The sequence below is a fragment of the Chanodichthys erythropterus genome, chromosome 13 (genome assembly GCF_024489055.1).
Source record: "Chanodichthys erythropterus isolate Z2021 chromosome 13, ASM2448905v1, whole genome shotgun sequence".
Lineage (NCBI taxonomy): Eukaryota > Metazoa > Chordata > Actinopteri > Cypriniformes > Xenocyprididae > Chanodichthys > Chanodichthys erythropterus.
Window position 1 is genome coordinate 48565689 of NC_090233.1, and position 17317 is coordinate 48583005.

Genomic DNA, 17317 nt, shown 5'->3' on the forward strand with positions numbered 1-17317 from the left:
AAGAAAACTGAGAAATTTGAATTTATTACTCAACAGGTCAGTAAGGTATTTTATCGAACTGATAAATTATATGTAGCTCTATAACAGAGTTCATTGTAAAGCATTATCTACTGTGAAGGCTCATTTCATTATGGTTGTTGTAGCGGTGTGTTACCGTGTCTAAAAATGTGTAAAGTTACAGTAACGTCTTCATCTAGTCAGCTTGAGATCCTTTCCATCTAAACTGGTTATATCTCTTAAGCCTAGTAGTGAATGTTTTATGAGCTTTAGGATAACCATAAGAAATTATCTATCTAAATTATTCTGTATGTTATGTGAGCTGGATTAATTGCAGAAATATGTGGAGGGGAAAAAATATATAAATAAATTTTAACATTTCTGAAGAAAATGCGAGTAGTGCAAAACTGACAGGCCACTTATTGGTCAAATCCTCAAGCCTCTGTGATATTCTAGTCACGGGTCCATCCTTTAATGTATGTGTGTAGGATGTGTTCACCTGTTTAATTGTCCAGCATGTGAAAATCACGCGTCTAATCATTTAGTAACGTAACAGCACTCCTTTCCTTAACAACACACATTATTTGAGGAATCATTCATATCTGGAGCTCAGTGCTGGAGGACGATGCACTGAACCAGGTTTGTTCAAGTCACTATGTGCACTAGCAACAGTAATGCTGCCTTAAAAACACCCTAACAATAGACTGTTGGATGAATATCAATATAGCGCTGCCTTGCAAGCATAAAAAGACGCACAAAGCATGTAAAATCACATGCGCGCACACATACACACACACACACACACACACACACACACACACACACACACACACACACACACACACACACACACACACACACACACACACACACACACACACACACACACACACACAGGCAGAAAATCAATGACAGCAATAATGGGATGGGGTGCATTCACAACAAGATCTGTAAGCACACACACTTTTGTTTTGGATTATTGTGAATATGAATTTAAAACAGGCACCAAACTGAATTCCTGTTGTGGATTTCTCTTTGGGGCATCTGTCAAGAACACAGACACGGCAGATGAAACTGGACCATTCACGCTGTCTCTCTCTTTACTGTTCTGCGTTATTCGCTTACTTGAACATATCAACATGTACTTTTGAACTTTCTATTCATCAAAGAATTCTGAAAAAAGTATCATGATTTTCCACAAAAATATGAAGCAGCACAGCTGTTTTCAACATTGATTGTTCTTGGAGTATGAGAGCATTAAGAACAAGACATTTAAATACTTCTAAATATTTAAGTAAAAAAGGAAAATAATAATAATTTTTAAAAAGCTAGTGAATTTGATTCATTTCAGTGAATCAGTTCAAATGAGTTCAAAACTCAAATTCTAGGATTTGTTTTTATGGTCAATTAAAAATATTCATGGAAGTCCCTGTGCAGCATTTTTCATATATTTAATGATTAAATATCTAAAACTCTCATATGTATCATTTTTTAGATTATAATTAATATACAAATTGGAAAATTATTATTTATAGAATATTGCAGTGTTTATTATAAATGATTTGTATAAATGATTTTTAATTCTTGATTTTTTTAATCAAGTCCCGCCTACATTTTTTTTCTTGTTTGAGAAGCCGTTTCACTCATCACGATAGAGAAGAAAAGACTAATGCAACTTCAGTTTCTTGCCAACTCTAAACGAGAATGAAAACCACATCAGTAAATAGTCTCTGACTGAACCAGATAACAAGTCTGATTCTGAATCTAGACACAGACACACAAAACACACTATGAGTCGGTTACACACCAGCATTTGATGACAAGGAACAGATTTAACCTTGTTTACTCACAATCGCCAAAATGAACAATGAAATTGATTCATAACGATATTACACCACTCCAAACAGAGACAGATAGCAATGCCAGAGGGAGCTCACAGCCGACGAACAAAGACAGACCTAAAGCAACCATGAGAGTGAAAATCTAATTAAAAGCATAAACTATACCTCTCTCGCTCTTTTTCGCTCTCTCTAAATCTCTTTCTCTCTCACACACACCATAATTTTTTATGATAAATGTTAACTGGGCCCCTCGATAAAGTTCCACGACAGTGTTTAGAGCAGCCGGTCCCATTTCGCCGGCCCATAATAACTACACGCTCTGACCCCGAGTAATATCCGAGGTGTGATTATGACAGTAAAGTTTCCACCACAGAGATATTAGAGCAGAATTACTGCGGCGGGTTGATATCAAAGATCCATTAGAGTCATTAGCTCAATAGGAGCTTGTTAACCTCTGCGTAATGAATTGAGCTCTTCGTTCGCCCACACCGAGAGTGGCTCGTGTCGGTTTCTCCTGCGGTGAGGTGATTGCGCTTCAGCCTCAGCCAATACATGCTATTTTCACTCTGAATTATCGAACGTTAGTGGAGGGCTGCTAGCTTTCCCAGCCTCGAAATGCACGTCAGTGTTTCTTTAACAGTTAGGACTCTACCTGAACGCAAATGCTTGGATTCATTTGAATTCTTACATACATGCTGCATTCTCAGTGCTACAGCAAACATTAATACCATTCGACAGCTAGTTAGAGTCAACAGGTTCATACACTACCATTCAAAAGTTTGGGGGTCAGTAAATTAATTAATAGCTTTATTAACAAGGATGCATTCAGTTGATCAAATGTTACATTGAAGACATTTATAATGTTACAAAAGATTTCTGTTTCAAATAATTGCTGTTCTTTTAAATCAGGGAATCCTGAAAAAACATGAATCAAACAAATATGAAGCAGCACAACTGTTTTCAACATTGATACTAATAAGAAACTTTTCTTGAGCAGAATTGTCAAGTCAGAATTACAATATATAAAATGTGTGATATAAACACAATTCTGGGAAAAAAAAGTCAGAATTGCGAGTTTATATCTCACAATTCAGACTTTTTTTCTCAGAATTGCGAGTTATAAAGTCAGAATTGTGTGATATAAACACAATTCTGAGAAAAAAGTCAGAATTGCGAGTTTATATCTCGCAATTCTGACTTTATAAGATGTAATTGCAAGTTTAAATGTGCAGTGTGTAAATTTTAGTGCCATCTAGTGGTGAGGTTGTGAATTTCGATATAGAGAAGCTACGGTGGCCCATACAGGACAAAGATGTCATCGCCTAAGAGAGCAGAGAGTAGCCAGTCAAACAAATCCGTTTAGGGCTACTGTAGAAACATGCCGGCGCAAATTGGGGACCCTTTTACTGTATTTTTGATCAAATAAATGCAGCTTTGGTGAGCAGAAGTGACTTCCTTTCAAAAATAATAATTTGTCTTTATGACCCCAATATTTGAAATAGAGAAGCTAGCTAATTATTCACTATACCTGGCTATAAAGGGATAGTAAATAATACAAAATCTTCAATTCACTATCATTTAAAGGTAGAGTAGGGTAATTTTTTTATAAACACTTTCTGGTTGAAACTCTCTTCTTATCCTGATAGCAATCAATAATAGAAGTTATCTAAATATTAAAACATGTACATATATCTTCTGTGTTTTTGTCCAATCATTGCATTCAGTCAACATATGTATTTCCATACCTCCGCGCACCAGCTCGCGCAGACATCACACGTCATCAGAGTGTTCCATAAGGCTATTCAGAGTTGTAGACAGACGACCGTCACTGAGCACCACAAACAAACTGCAGCCGCCTTTTACAGTTTTTCCTCAACCAAAACAACGAGCTTATGCTGTGTTCACGCCATGTCATAACCATAATTACGAAATGGCCGTGATTTTCTACTCGGAGAGGTTCACGTCCTCAGACATGAATTTATGTGTTTTTATGGCATCACTATCAACACCGAAATGAATCTGCAGCAGTCAGGTGGTACAAGTAAGAGCTCTGTAAGTTGTTTATGTTCATTACTACTGTAATGTAATGTGCTTTGAGACATGAGGTAATTTAATGGCGTCTCTCATGACGCTTTGCAGACTCTGTTCTGGCTGTGCGCAACCTGCACGTTCATGTGTTTTAAAGAAGCCGTGGCTTTGCAGTCGCTCTGAAGTGAGGGTGGGATCTAATGCTTTCAAAGCTAGCTTGCTATTGCTAGCCACTCTGAAATTGCCTACCCTACCTTTAAAGGATTAGTTCACTTTCAAATGAAAATTACCCCAAGCTTTACTCACCCTCAATCCATCCTAGGTGTATGACTTTCTTCTTTCTGATGAACACAGTTGTAGAAATATTAACTCCCTGAGGTCTGAAAATGCGTCTGCACGTTTTGTAGAATTTTTTTCACATTGCAGCAAAACAGACTTAAATTACCCCGTCATTTCTTGTCATACAGACATAAGTAATATATCAATTGAAACTATAGAATGTCTTCTTTTATTTGTGTACACTCAGAGTAAAAACACGTTGTGCTTTTTGTAAAATAAAGAAAACTAACATGATGCGTTATCTCTCGTCTCCCTCTGAACGAACTCCAATCTGATAGTTCTCAGAAAATGAACTGTAACTTACGAATACTAATGACAAAAAAAATTCAAATCGAAAACAAACATTCTGTGTTTATGTAATCTGTATGAAAAGAGAGCCATGTCAGAAGTCCGAGATTCAGCTCATTATCCGCTAATGCGCCCACGCCCACAGAGCCAGCGCTATTCAGACGCAAATTCAGAGGCAATACATGCATACATCATCTCAATCGCGTATTTATTGTCTTGAAAAGTGTTTATTTGGATGGTAAAGCCATGGTTAGCGATCTCTAGAAGACATGCCATTAGTTCCTAGTTCCTTTTCTTCTTTATATGAATTTGTGGCCTAAAGGTGTACAGAGAGCGCCCTCCGGCTGCAAATATGAATTAAAAACACCATTCCTGAAATGTCCTCTTCTTCATTAGAATAATTTGTGGACTAAATGTGCACAGAGAGCGCCCTCCAGCTGCAAGTATGAATTAAAAACACAGTATCCAGCACTCATATTGATGAAAATAAATATTACTTCTCAGTACAGAAAATTGACATAAATATATAAGAATCCATCAATATTTCTCCAAATGTGCATGCCTTTAGGCTAAAAGCCTATATGAAATGCCATAGAGGTAACATAATTGTTCAGACACTTTGCATCACAGAAATACATTATATTTTAAAAAATATAATATAATACCATTATTTTAAATTGTAATAATATTTCACAGTATTGCTGTTTATGATGAGCTGAGACATTATTACAGAGGGTTTTTTTCACAGCCTACCTGGCTGAAAGGCCTCATTAATATGCAAGTCATTTCAGGTCATTATTATGTGATTCTTTTGTCTTCTCAGGTGTAAATGGCCCATTATTTATGCAGATTCACGCCTCCTCGCATACTGTGTTTCTTGACAAAAAGTGTCTTACAAAATTTAAGTCTCTCTATTGTTTTATATGAAGGAGTAGTCAGCATACTTTTTGCATAATTCTTAAGCAAAAACTCTAGTCTACAACGCCCAATAACCATAAGTCTTGTGAACAGATTTAATATACTTTTTTTGGCCTTATTTCAGTGACTTAAGTTTTTAGTTTTTTCAATAACCACGCATAAACGTTATTCCTTCAAAAACACAAACATGTACATACATGTTCCTCACATATTATTGTAGTCTAGTTTGTGCTGAATACAGTGTAATGACACTTTTTCCATTAATATGTTTATGAACAACTGAAAAAAGCACAAATGTCAGAGCATGTGAAAACTTCTCCAAGCCCCAAATCAGCCTCAGACTCCAGAGGGTTAATAAATATCCTGACGCATCCAAGCTTTATAATGGCAGTATGAATTACCAAATGAGTATGAGCTGAAGAAAGTGCATCCATCCGCCTTCCGTATTCAAATTATGGAAGAAACGGAACTGGCGTTGCATCAGTTCCGTAAGTTGAATAGGGAAAGCGTAGGATGTACAGCATAAGCTTTTTGAAGAATACAGAAGGTGGTCTGGTGGAAGCTAAATATTTTACTTCACAACTGGTTAAATATGGATTTTGTTTTTACACAAATGCATCGTTTCATTTCAGAAGGCCTTTATTAACCCTCCAGAGCTGTGTGGAATATGTTTATGATGGATGGATGTGGATGAAGACACTTTCTTCAGCACATACTCATTTGGTAACGCATACTGCCATTATAAAGCTTGGATGCGTCAGGATATTTATTAATATAACTCAGACTGTGTTATTTTTACACCATATACACCTAGGATGGTTTGATGGTAAGTAAAACTTGGGGTAATTTTCATTTGAAAGTGAACTAATCCTTTAATCATCCTTCTCAATAAACCAATACTGCAACAAATAAACAAGGCAGCTCTGCAGCACTCATGCTGTTTATATGATGTTACTGCAAGTTAAAGATTTCTTAAAAGTGGGGAAAAAATTACTTACACCTTTACTTGCACCTTTCAACTATGAATTGTAGCATATTACCTTTTGACTATCAACAAAAGTGGACTTTGATCACACACTGTTCTTGGCTTTTACTTTTTATTCTCTTCTCACAGTGTGCAAAAACTCACTTGTGCATTTGGCAAATGCTTTTATCTAAAGTGACTTAAATTGCATTGAAGGTATATAATCAGTTTAACCTTCAAATAGAGTAAAAAACTTTTGTTCAATGGTTCTTCAAGGTTCTTCATGGAAACATAATGCTAATAAAGCACCTTTATTTTTAAAAGTGACCATCTTTTACTTAGAATCTTGTTTCTTGTGTATCTTCTGTTTGAAAGACAATTAATATTCAGTACATTATTGCCACTATTGGAAGAGAATGAAATTTGAACTGAATCGTGCTGGATAATGTCAAGCCTTTATTTCTATAGCGCTTTAAAGGTGCCCTAGAATTAAAAATTGAATTTACCTTGGCATAGTTGAATAACAAGAGTTCAGTACATGGAAATGATATACAGTGAGTCTCAAACTCCATTGTTTCCTCCTTCTTATATAAATCTCATTTGTCTCCGAAAAACAGGCGAATCTCAACATAACACCAACTGTTATGTAACAGTCTGGATCATTAATATGTACGCCCCCAATATTTGCATATGCCAGCTCATGTTCAAGCATTAGACAAGGGCAGAATGTCTGGATCTGTGCACAGCTGAATCATCAGACTAGGTAAGCAAGCAAGAACAATAGCGAAAAATGGCAGATGGAGCAATAATAACTGACTTGATCCAAGATAACATGATATTTTTAGTGATATTTGTGAATTGTCTTACTAAATGTTTCGTTAGCATGTTGCTAATGTACTGTTAAATGTGGTTAAAGTTATCATCGTTTCTTACTGTATTCACCGAGACAAGAGCCGTCGCTATTTTCATTTTTAAACACTTGCAGTCTGTATAATTCATAAACACATCTTCATTCTTTATAAATCTCTCCAACAGTGTGTAATGTTAGCTTTAGCCACAAAGCACCATCAAAGTCATTCAGAATCAAATGTAAACATCCAAATAAATACCAGACTTACACGATTAGACATGCTGCAGTGTGAACTTTGTTTATGCTGTTTAAGGCAGTCGCGAGCTCGGGGGCGGGGAGCACAAGAATTTAAAGGGGCCGCAGCCTGAATCGGCGCATATTTAATGATGCCCCAAAATAGGCAGTTAAAAAAATGAATAAAAAAATCTATGGGGTATTTTGAGCTGAAACTTTCAGGGGAAAAACACAGACACATTCAGGGGACACCTTAGACTTATATTACATCTTTTGAAAACACGTTCTACGGCACCTTTAAACAATGCAGATTGTTTCAAAGCACCTTTACAGTGATAAACATGAAAATAATGATCAATGATGCAGAATAATAACTATAGGAAAAATTTTCAACATTTCTTAACTATATTGAATCAACATTGAACTATACTGAGCTGAATAATAACACAATTGCCTTCTGTAGAGCAACTTTATACCATAGATGAATTGAATTTGTTTCATAATTGATGAATTCTGCAACATTAACACTGTAATTGAACTGAAATGATCAACATTTAACTAAATTGAGCTGAATAACAACACTATTTTCTTCTGTAGAGCTGCTTTACAGCTGAAACTGAATTTGTTTCATTATTGATTCATTTTGCAAGATTAACACTGCTGTTTTCCTGTTTATCACTGTGAAGCTGTGTTAAAACAATCTTTATTGTTTAAATAACTATGGCCCTGTTTACACCTGGTATTAAAATATGTTTTGGTCGATCGGATCACAAGCAGACACCTGGTATTTTAATTCATCTCTTTTGTCCACATTTAACCACTTCAGTCCTGATTTGTTTGAGGGGAGGGTCTATAGGCGGGTAAATGTTTTTTGTTTTTTGTTTTTTTAAGATCTTTCAAGCTAATGGACAAAATAAGCTCAGCCGCAAGACCAGCCGAATGTTGTGAGTGTGTTAGAAATCAGGATTGGTGAAAGAACATTGTGCTTGGTATGTTTTTCATCTTTAAAATGAACTGGGGTCTTCAGACAACAAAGTTTAAATCCCGTCTGGCTAGCGTGCTTCCCATAATGTTTACGCTTTAGGTCAGTAGGTGGAAAGTAGGTGATCTTTAGCAATCTTTAGTCTCATCCACTTGATCTGATCTACCAAAACGCATCTTAACACTAGGTATGAACAGGGCCTATATTCATAGAGAGGTTAAATAATACACAAACCCGTATGTGTCAGGGAGGGGGTTATCTATATCTCTAGCAGCACCTTTAGCAATGAAAACCATGAATAAACCAGAGCTATCACGTTTTTATTGCACCTCAGAAAAGGCCATAACGTTTCCGACCCATAAATGAGAGCGATGGTGAATGAAGTGTGTGTGTGACTGACCCGACGTCTCGTCCACCCGCTCCTCTATCGTGTGCTCTCTCTGATGGACCCACTCGCCGTTGCACTTGAAGTAGATCTGAGCGGCGGGCGTGGCCGTGCAGAAGAGATTGACAGCTTTGTTCTTGACGATGTAAGCGTCCTCCGGCTCCAGCAGGAAGTGCGGAAGGGGCTCAGGCGGATCGCTAGGGAAGGTCTCTGGCAGCTCACCCAACCCCAACAGGAAGTCATCATCACCTGGGAAAAAACACAGACAACATGAAACTTAAAGTCAGCATGAAATGGAAGTTGCAATAGTCTCTATAGATCTCGATAGATGTTTCATGAGCAGCAAATCAGAATGATTTCTGAAGGATCATGTGACACTGTAAACTGGAGTAGTGATGCTGAAAAGTCAGCTTTGATCACAGGAATATATTACTTTTTAAAATATATTCATATAGAAAACAGGTATTTGAAATTGTAATAATATTTCACAATAATACAGTTAATACTGTATTTTTGACAGAATGAATGCAACTGAGCAGAAGAGACTTTTTCAAAAACATAAAAAGAAAATATTGTCGGACCACAAACTTTTGAACGCTAGAGTACATATAACTGAAACACTGTGTGAAATGAGTACAAATTAGTTTTAGAACAGATAATGCATCTCTCAATACCGCAGAATAAACTTTTGCAACAGAAGCTCCCATTACACCAATTTATTCATAAATGTCAGTTTTTTCAGAGCCTCCTATAATTTCTGTCTGCTGAGCTTGTTTGGGGTCCAGAGATGCTTCACACACAGAGACTGGTGCAGGCCTGTTTTTGGGTCTCATTATGAAACAGGATCTCACGGTTGTCTCTAACTGATCCCTGCTTAATGGAGGAACTGCTGGTTATTTTTAGCTTCAAGTAAACATGACGTACTGGGATCTCTCTTATACTCTCTCTATCATTCGTCCTCTTCGTTTGAGCGAATGGACTATTAGATGAATTAACAGATGAATAAATAAATGACAAACAAACAAACAAACAAACAAACAGATAACTGAACAAACAAATGAATGACTATGAACTACTGAACAAACGTGAATTGATGAATTATCAAACTGATGAACAAATGAGAGATTATGTAAACAAACAATTTAATTAACATACAAATGGACAAACTAACGAATGAACAAACAAACACATGAACATGATTCAAATAATGAAGAAACAAATGAAGGTAAGCATTATGAACAGATAAATTAAAAAAACAAAAAACAAGATTGGATGAATGAACAAAAATCAGGATGAATCAATCTACAAACTAATGAATCAAAGAACACAGTTATAGACAAATGAACAGAACAACGAATAAACTAATGAATCATCAAATGAACATGACATAATTAACAAAACAAATGAAAGAATATGTGAATGAACAACAAACTAATGAAAAAACACAAATAAACAGACAAACTAATAAATTAAACTAATGAATGAATAAACAAAATATCTTTTAAACGAAAGCATGAATGAACAAAAAACAATGAACATATGAATGAACAAATGAATCAATTAACAAACTAATGAATCAAAGAACACAGAAATAGGCAAATTAAAAAAACACACAAATAAACAGACGAACTAATAATTTAAACTAATGAATGAATAAAGAAAATATCTTTTAAACTAATGCATGAATGAACAAAAAACAATGAACATATGAATGAACAAATTAATCAATCAAGCAACTAATGAATCAAAGAACACAGAAATAGGCAAATGATCAGAACAACAAATAAACTAATGAAAGATCAATCAAACAAATAAACATGACTGAATAAATAAGTGACAGGCAAAAGAACAAACATTAATAAATTAACTAATGAAGATATGATCAAATAAATGTACAAAATAAACTAATGAATGAATTAAAATCAACAAACATATGAATGAAAGGATGGGTAAATCAACAAACTAATGAATCAAAGAAGGCAGAAATACACAAATGAACAGAACAATGAATAAACTAATGAATGAAAAAAAGAAGCAAAGCAAACAAGATTGAATAAATAAATAGACAAAAGAACAAACAAATTAATTAATTAATAAACAAATTAAGATATAATCAAATAAATGAACAAGCTAATAAAGTAATGAAAGAATGAAAAAACTCAAACATATGAATGAAGGGATGATTCAATCAACAAACTAATGAATGAACTACAAATGAACATGACTCAACAACATGAATCAATACGAACAGATTAATCAATTAACAAACTAATGAATGAAAGAACACACAAATCAACAGATGAACGAATAAATGAGCAAACTAATGAAAGAATTAACAAAAATCAATGAAAATATAAATGAATGGATGATTCAAACTAATGAATCAAATAGCACAGAAAAAGTGAACAGAACAACAAAAAGGCCTAAACTAATGAATGAACACATGAACATGACTGAATAAACTAATGGATAGACAAAAGATCGAATATATGAATTAAAGTAATGAATGAACAAATGAAAATATGCTCAAATAAATGAATAAACTAATGAACACATAAATGAATGGATGAATCAACACACCAATGAATCAAAGAACACAGAAACAGATGAACAGATTGAGCCTGACTGAATTAATAAACAGACAAAGAATGAACATAAGATCTAACAAAGTAATGAATGAATAAATGAACAAACAAACGTATGAACTGATGGACAGATTAGTTGTTTTGTAAAATATAAATTCAGTTGTTCATTACTGTAGCAAGATTTCACGAATGCAGTGAGCTTCAACAGACACACACGGGCACATAATGGATGGATTGTAACCCAGGACGTATCGATCCCTGGAGTCATCAATACATATACCGGATACTAACATTACTCTAACACACACACAGTAAAAAGACAAATCGTATGAATGTCAGATTATTATTGAATGGCTCCATTAGATGCCCGCTGACCCGTCCGATGACACGCAGTCCAGCTCATAACTCTTATCTGACTGTCTCTCACACACACAGAGTTCGTTTCACCCCAAATTAACACTCTGTAGGGTACATTACCTTCCATTAACGGGTCACGGCACAGCCATGGTATCTAATGATGGGCTGAGGGGCCGCGTCTGTTTTGTTTGTGTTTGCAAATGCTATTATGAAACAAATGATGTGAGATGATTCATTTATTCAAATCCCTGATTAATCTTATACACACAAACAGGCTCTGTCCCCTTTTGTTATTTACTCTCTAAAAACAAACAAACAAAACTGACACTCTTCAAACAAACACACCTAAATACAAATGTTGGGTTAAAAATAACCCAATTTGGGTTAAATATGGACAAACCCAGCGGTTGGGTTAAATGTTTAACTCAACCTGCTGGGTACTTTAATTTAACTCAACTACTGAGTAAAAATGACTGTATTGCTTGCTTAAAATGAAGCCAAAATAGGTTGGAAATTAACATTTATTAATGTGTTTAGTAAATGAACATTTATTACTAAGTTTAATAAATAATAATGAAATAATAAACATTTATTAAATTGCTTATTAATTGCCTCTCGTAATTACACTACCGCTCAAAAGTTTGGGATCGGTAAGATTTTAATGTTTTTAAAAGAAGTTTCGTCTGCTCACCAAGGCTTAATTTATTTAATTAAAAATACAGTAAAAAACAGTAATTATTACAATTTAAAATTTTCTATTTGAATATATTTTACAAAGTAATTTATTCTTGTGTTGGCAAAGCTGAATTTTCAGCATCATTACTCCAGTCTTCAGTGTCACATGATCCTTCAGAAATCATTCTAATATGATATTAGTTCCTCAAGTAATATTTGTTATTATTTTCAATGTTGAAAACAGTTGTGTACTTTTTTCAGGATTCTTTGATGAATAGAAAGTTCAAAAGAACAGCATTTATCTGAAATACAAAGCTTCTGTAGCATTATACACTACCATTCAAAAGTTTGGGGTCAGTAAGAATTTTTATTTAATTTTTTTTGAAAATAAATTAAAGAAATTAATACTTTTATTCAGCAAGGATGCATTAAATCAATCAAAAGTGAAAGTAAAGACATTTATAATGTTACAAAAGATTAGATTTCAAATAAATGATGTTCTTTTGAACTTTCTATTCATCAAAGAATCCTGAAAAAAATATTGTACACAAATATTTTGTATAATTGTAAACAATAAATGTTTCTTGAGCAGCAGATCAGCATATTAGAATGATTTCTGAAGGATCATGTGACACTGAAGACTGGAGTAATGATGCAGAAAATTCAGCTTTGCCAACCACAAGAATAAATTACATTTTAAACTGTAATAATATTTCACAATATTACTGTTTTACTGTATTTTTAATTAAGTAAATGCACCCTTGGTGAGCAGATGAAACTTTTTTAAAAAACATTAAAAATCTTACCGATCCCAAACTTTTGAGCGGTAGTGTGTGTGTCTGATTTTAGGTTCATTTTAAGCCAGCCACATAGTAATTTTTAAACATACATTTAACCCAACTTCTGGGTCAAAACAACCCAGTCACTGGGTTTGTCCATATTTAACCCAACTATGTACACACTAAAAAATGCTGGGTTAAAACAAATGGGTTAAATGTTTGCCCAACCTGCTGGGTAGTTTTATTGAACTCAACTGGGTTAAAACAACCCAATTGCTGGGTTTGTCCATTTTCAACCCAACTTGGGTTGTTTTTAACCCAGCATTTTTTAGAATCTTTAGGCACGACATGGTCCGATTTCCGATTCTTTGAATCATGATCCGATTCTAAAAACTTTTTTTTTTTTCTTTCTATTAAGTAATAAGGTTTACTGACTTTGAATATCAAATGTATGGGATACATTTTATTAAATTACTTATATAATTATACATACTTTTAAAATAATTATACATTATAAAGTAATATTTTTTATAATATGTAATTATGAATTATTAAAAAATATATTATCTAACTAAATATAGCTTCAAAACATACAATCAAGTACACTGAAAAAAATAGTGTAGGATTTTCAGTGAAGTAATTACATTTACAAACAAAGAAATTTCACTTTACAAAGGAATGGCAAGTAACATGAAATTCTGCAGTAGAAAGAATGAAATAATAAAAATTAATCCAATAATCTCTGTATTATTCATCGAATAATTTTATACTGTCATGATCCCAGCTTGTTTTCCCGTCTTGTTTAATTGACTCTTATTTTGAAGTTTAGTTTATTTGTTCCTGTGTTCTGTCTTCCTGTGTTTAGTTCCTGTTTCCTTTGTTCCTGTTTGCATACCTTGTTAGTTTCTATAGTTACCCTCATTTGTTACCATAGTTACTAATATCCTTCACCTGTCCCTGGTTAGCCCTTGTGATCCCATGTGAGATTCGTGTATCAAATTTATACTTCCAAACAACATAAATCATGGCTTTTCAGAGCATTTTTATAAGAGAAATAGCTGAAATACCGGCAGGTGAAACCGCAAAATGCACGTTTCTCAAAGCGCATATTCGATGCGATGAAGTTTTCCGAATCAATTCAAAATTGTTGAAGAGAGAATCGCGATTCATCAGAGAATCAACTTTTTTCTCCAACTCCTAATGTAAAGTATTTAAAGGTCAAACGAATGAAAGAACATGCAAATACTGTACAAAAATGAACAGATGAACAAATAAACTAATGAATGAACTAACGAATCAACAAACATGAAAGAATGAATAAATGAACAAACTAATGAAATGACAAAATCAATGACTGATCTATTAAAATAATGAACGACTGAACAAAAAAAGTGAACATATGAATGAATGGATGATACAATCAACAAACTAATGAATCAAAGAGCACACAAATAGACAAATGGATAGAAAAATGAATAATAAATGAACAAACAAAAATGACTGAATAAATGAACAGACAAAAGAACAAACATGAATTAAAGAAATTAACGACATGATCAAATAAATAAACAAACTAATGAAAGAATGAACAAAAATCACAGAACATATGAATCAATGGATGAATCAGTCAAACTAATGAATCAAAGAAACAGAAAAGTGAACAGAACGACAAATAAACTAATGAATGAACAAACGAACATGACTAAATAATCTAATGAACAGACAAAAGAACTAACTTATGAACTACCAAATAACAAATGAACAAATGTGAACAAACTAATTAAAGAATGAAGAAATGACAGAATAAATGAACGAACAAACAAATCGAGGGACAGATGAGTTGTTTTGTTCAAGATAAAATCACTGTTGTTGATGTCAGTAGCACAATTTCACACACAGCTCAAATGCAGAGAGCATTTGATGTAAAGGTCAGAGACAGGGTGGAAAACTCATGGAAAACTGAATTATGGTAGAAGAAACCTTGTCTAACTTTATAAAAGAAAAATAAAATGCCCCAAAAGTGTAGAATAAGTCCTTTGAATGCTCTCTCTCTCTCTCTCTATTATCTCCCTGGCTGTTCTCCAGTCCTTTTCTAGCGTCTCACCTCTCTCAGGTGCCAAAGGGTCCAGTGGTGGTTCAGATGATTAACTCTCTTAATAATGGGGCTTAAAGACCAAGCTGGGACCTTTCGAACACGATGAGTGAGAGCGAGGGAGGTCACGTTTATTAGCTTAACCTTCCGGCGCTTGTGAGTGTATTATTGATGAATGCTGAACGGTCCAGTACTGCAGGAATATTCCAGGTTAAATACAACTTAACCTCTATCGATGGCTTCGGTGACACGCCGTCAGTCACTACAGAAAATAATCTCTCAGTTTGTAAAAATGGCCAGATACCATGTTTACACTGAATTCATTATGGAAGGTCTACGGGGCAATGAAGCCGCTGCGTCAGTTTTAAACTCTCTGTCGCATGCGTTTGCCTTCGCTTTTGTCCAATGTTATAGACAAGCCGATTCTTCATAAATTGGAAGGTACAAAATAATAAAAATGCATATTTCAGGAACCCAAGGACGCTTTACACTAAGTTGCTATATAACATGAATACACATAAGTATACAGTCGGTACAACATGGAATCAACCAGATGGAACAGACTACTCTGCAGACATCTACATTAAACTTACAAAAACAAGCACAGAGCTGGAAAATTGAGACAGACAGACAATCAAGTAACAAAACATAAAGTGAATAAGTGAGTTTTGAGAGCCGTTTTAAAGGTCTGAAGAGAAGAGACATCACGAAGGTCTTGTGGTAGTTTGTTCCAGAGCTTAGAAGCTGATACCACCCACACTAGATAGATGGAACTTGGGTACTGCAAGCAAGTTTTCAGATCTCGATCTCAGAGCACGGGCAGGGACATAGGGGATAATCAAATCGGAGAGATGGGAAGGTGCTAAACCATGACGAGCCTTGAAAACTAGAGTAAGAATCTTAAACTGGATGCGGTGAGCCAATGTAGTTGCTGTAAGACGGGGGTGATGTGAGCTGATTTTTTGGTATAAGTGAGGAGCCGAGCAGCTGAATTCTGAATGAACTGAAAATAAAACTATTAATAATAATAAAAATAAATAATAATATAAATAAAATTAATAATATGAGTGTCATATTATTAAATAAATAATAAATAGAAACAATGAAGCATTTATGCAATAGCATGAGAAAAATAAAAAGAATTATTGATATGTATATATGAATATATAATATTGTTAATTATCAAATGAATTAAGAATTATAATTATATTAATAATTTACAAATATTTAGTCTCTTTACCCTTACAAAAAGTATCATGAATATCAGATTATTAAATAAATGACTAAAACAAACACGGATCTCAAGCTAAATTGATACTGGCATATACAGTCCAGTCCAAAAGTTTGGAACCACTAAGATTTTTAATGTTTTTAAAAGAAGTTTCGTCTGCTCACCAAGGCTACATTTATTTAATTAAAAATACAGTAAAAAACAGTAATATTGTGAAATTTTATTACAATTTAAAATACCTGTGTACTATTTAAATATATTTGACAAAGTAATTTATTCCTGTGATTGTAAAAATATTTCACAATATTACTGTTTTTACTGTATTTTTAATTAAATAAATGTAGCCTTGGTGAGCAGACGAAACTTCTTTTAAAAACATTAAAAATCTTAGTGGTTCCAAACTTTTGGACTGTACTGTAACTGTTAATAATCAAACTAATTAATATAAATTATATTATTTAATAATTCATAAATATTGTCTTGTTGCTCCTACCAAAAATCTCAAGAATCAGTAAATAAATAAAAACAAGGAAACATCTTGATGCAATGTCATGAGGGAAAAAAAAGCAAAATAATTAATAATCAATTTCATTACTTTTAACTATATTATTATAATATTAATTCACAGATATTGTGTCTTAACCTTACAAAAAAGCACCATGAGCATCAGGATAAATAAACAAATAAATAAAGAAAGAAAGAAATACAAAACAAGGGTCTAAGCATTGATGTAGCCCAACACAACCAATAGAAACAAACAAGGGGAAATTTA

The 17317-nt window shown here is 33.9% G+C and overlaps 1 protein-coding gene across 2 annotated transcripts in view; it reads right to left on the reverse strand.

Annotated features, from left to right (window-relative positions):
- Positions 1 to 17317, reverse strand: part of unc5ca (unc-5 netrin receptor Ca) — a 183950-nt gene that overhangs the window by 111353 nt on the left and 55280 nt on the right. For both annotated transcript variants that reach the window (XM_067405889.1, XM_067405888.1), the window contains exon 2: positions 8842 to 9075. In XM_067405889.1, coding sequence (XP_067261990.1) covers positions 8842 to 9075 — 234 coding nt within the window. The remainder of the gene's footprint in view (positions 1 to 8841; positions 9076 to 17317) is intronic.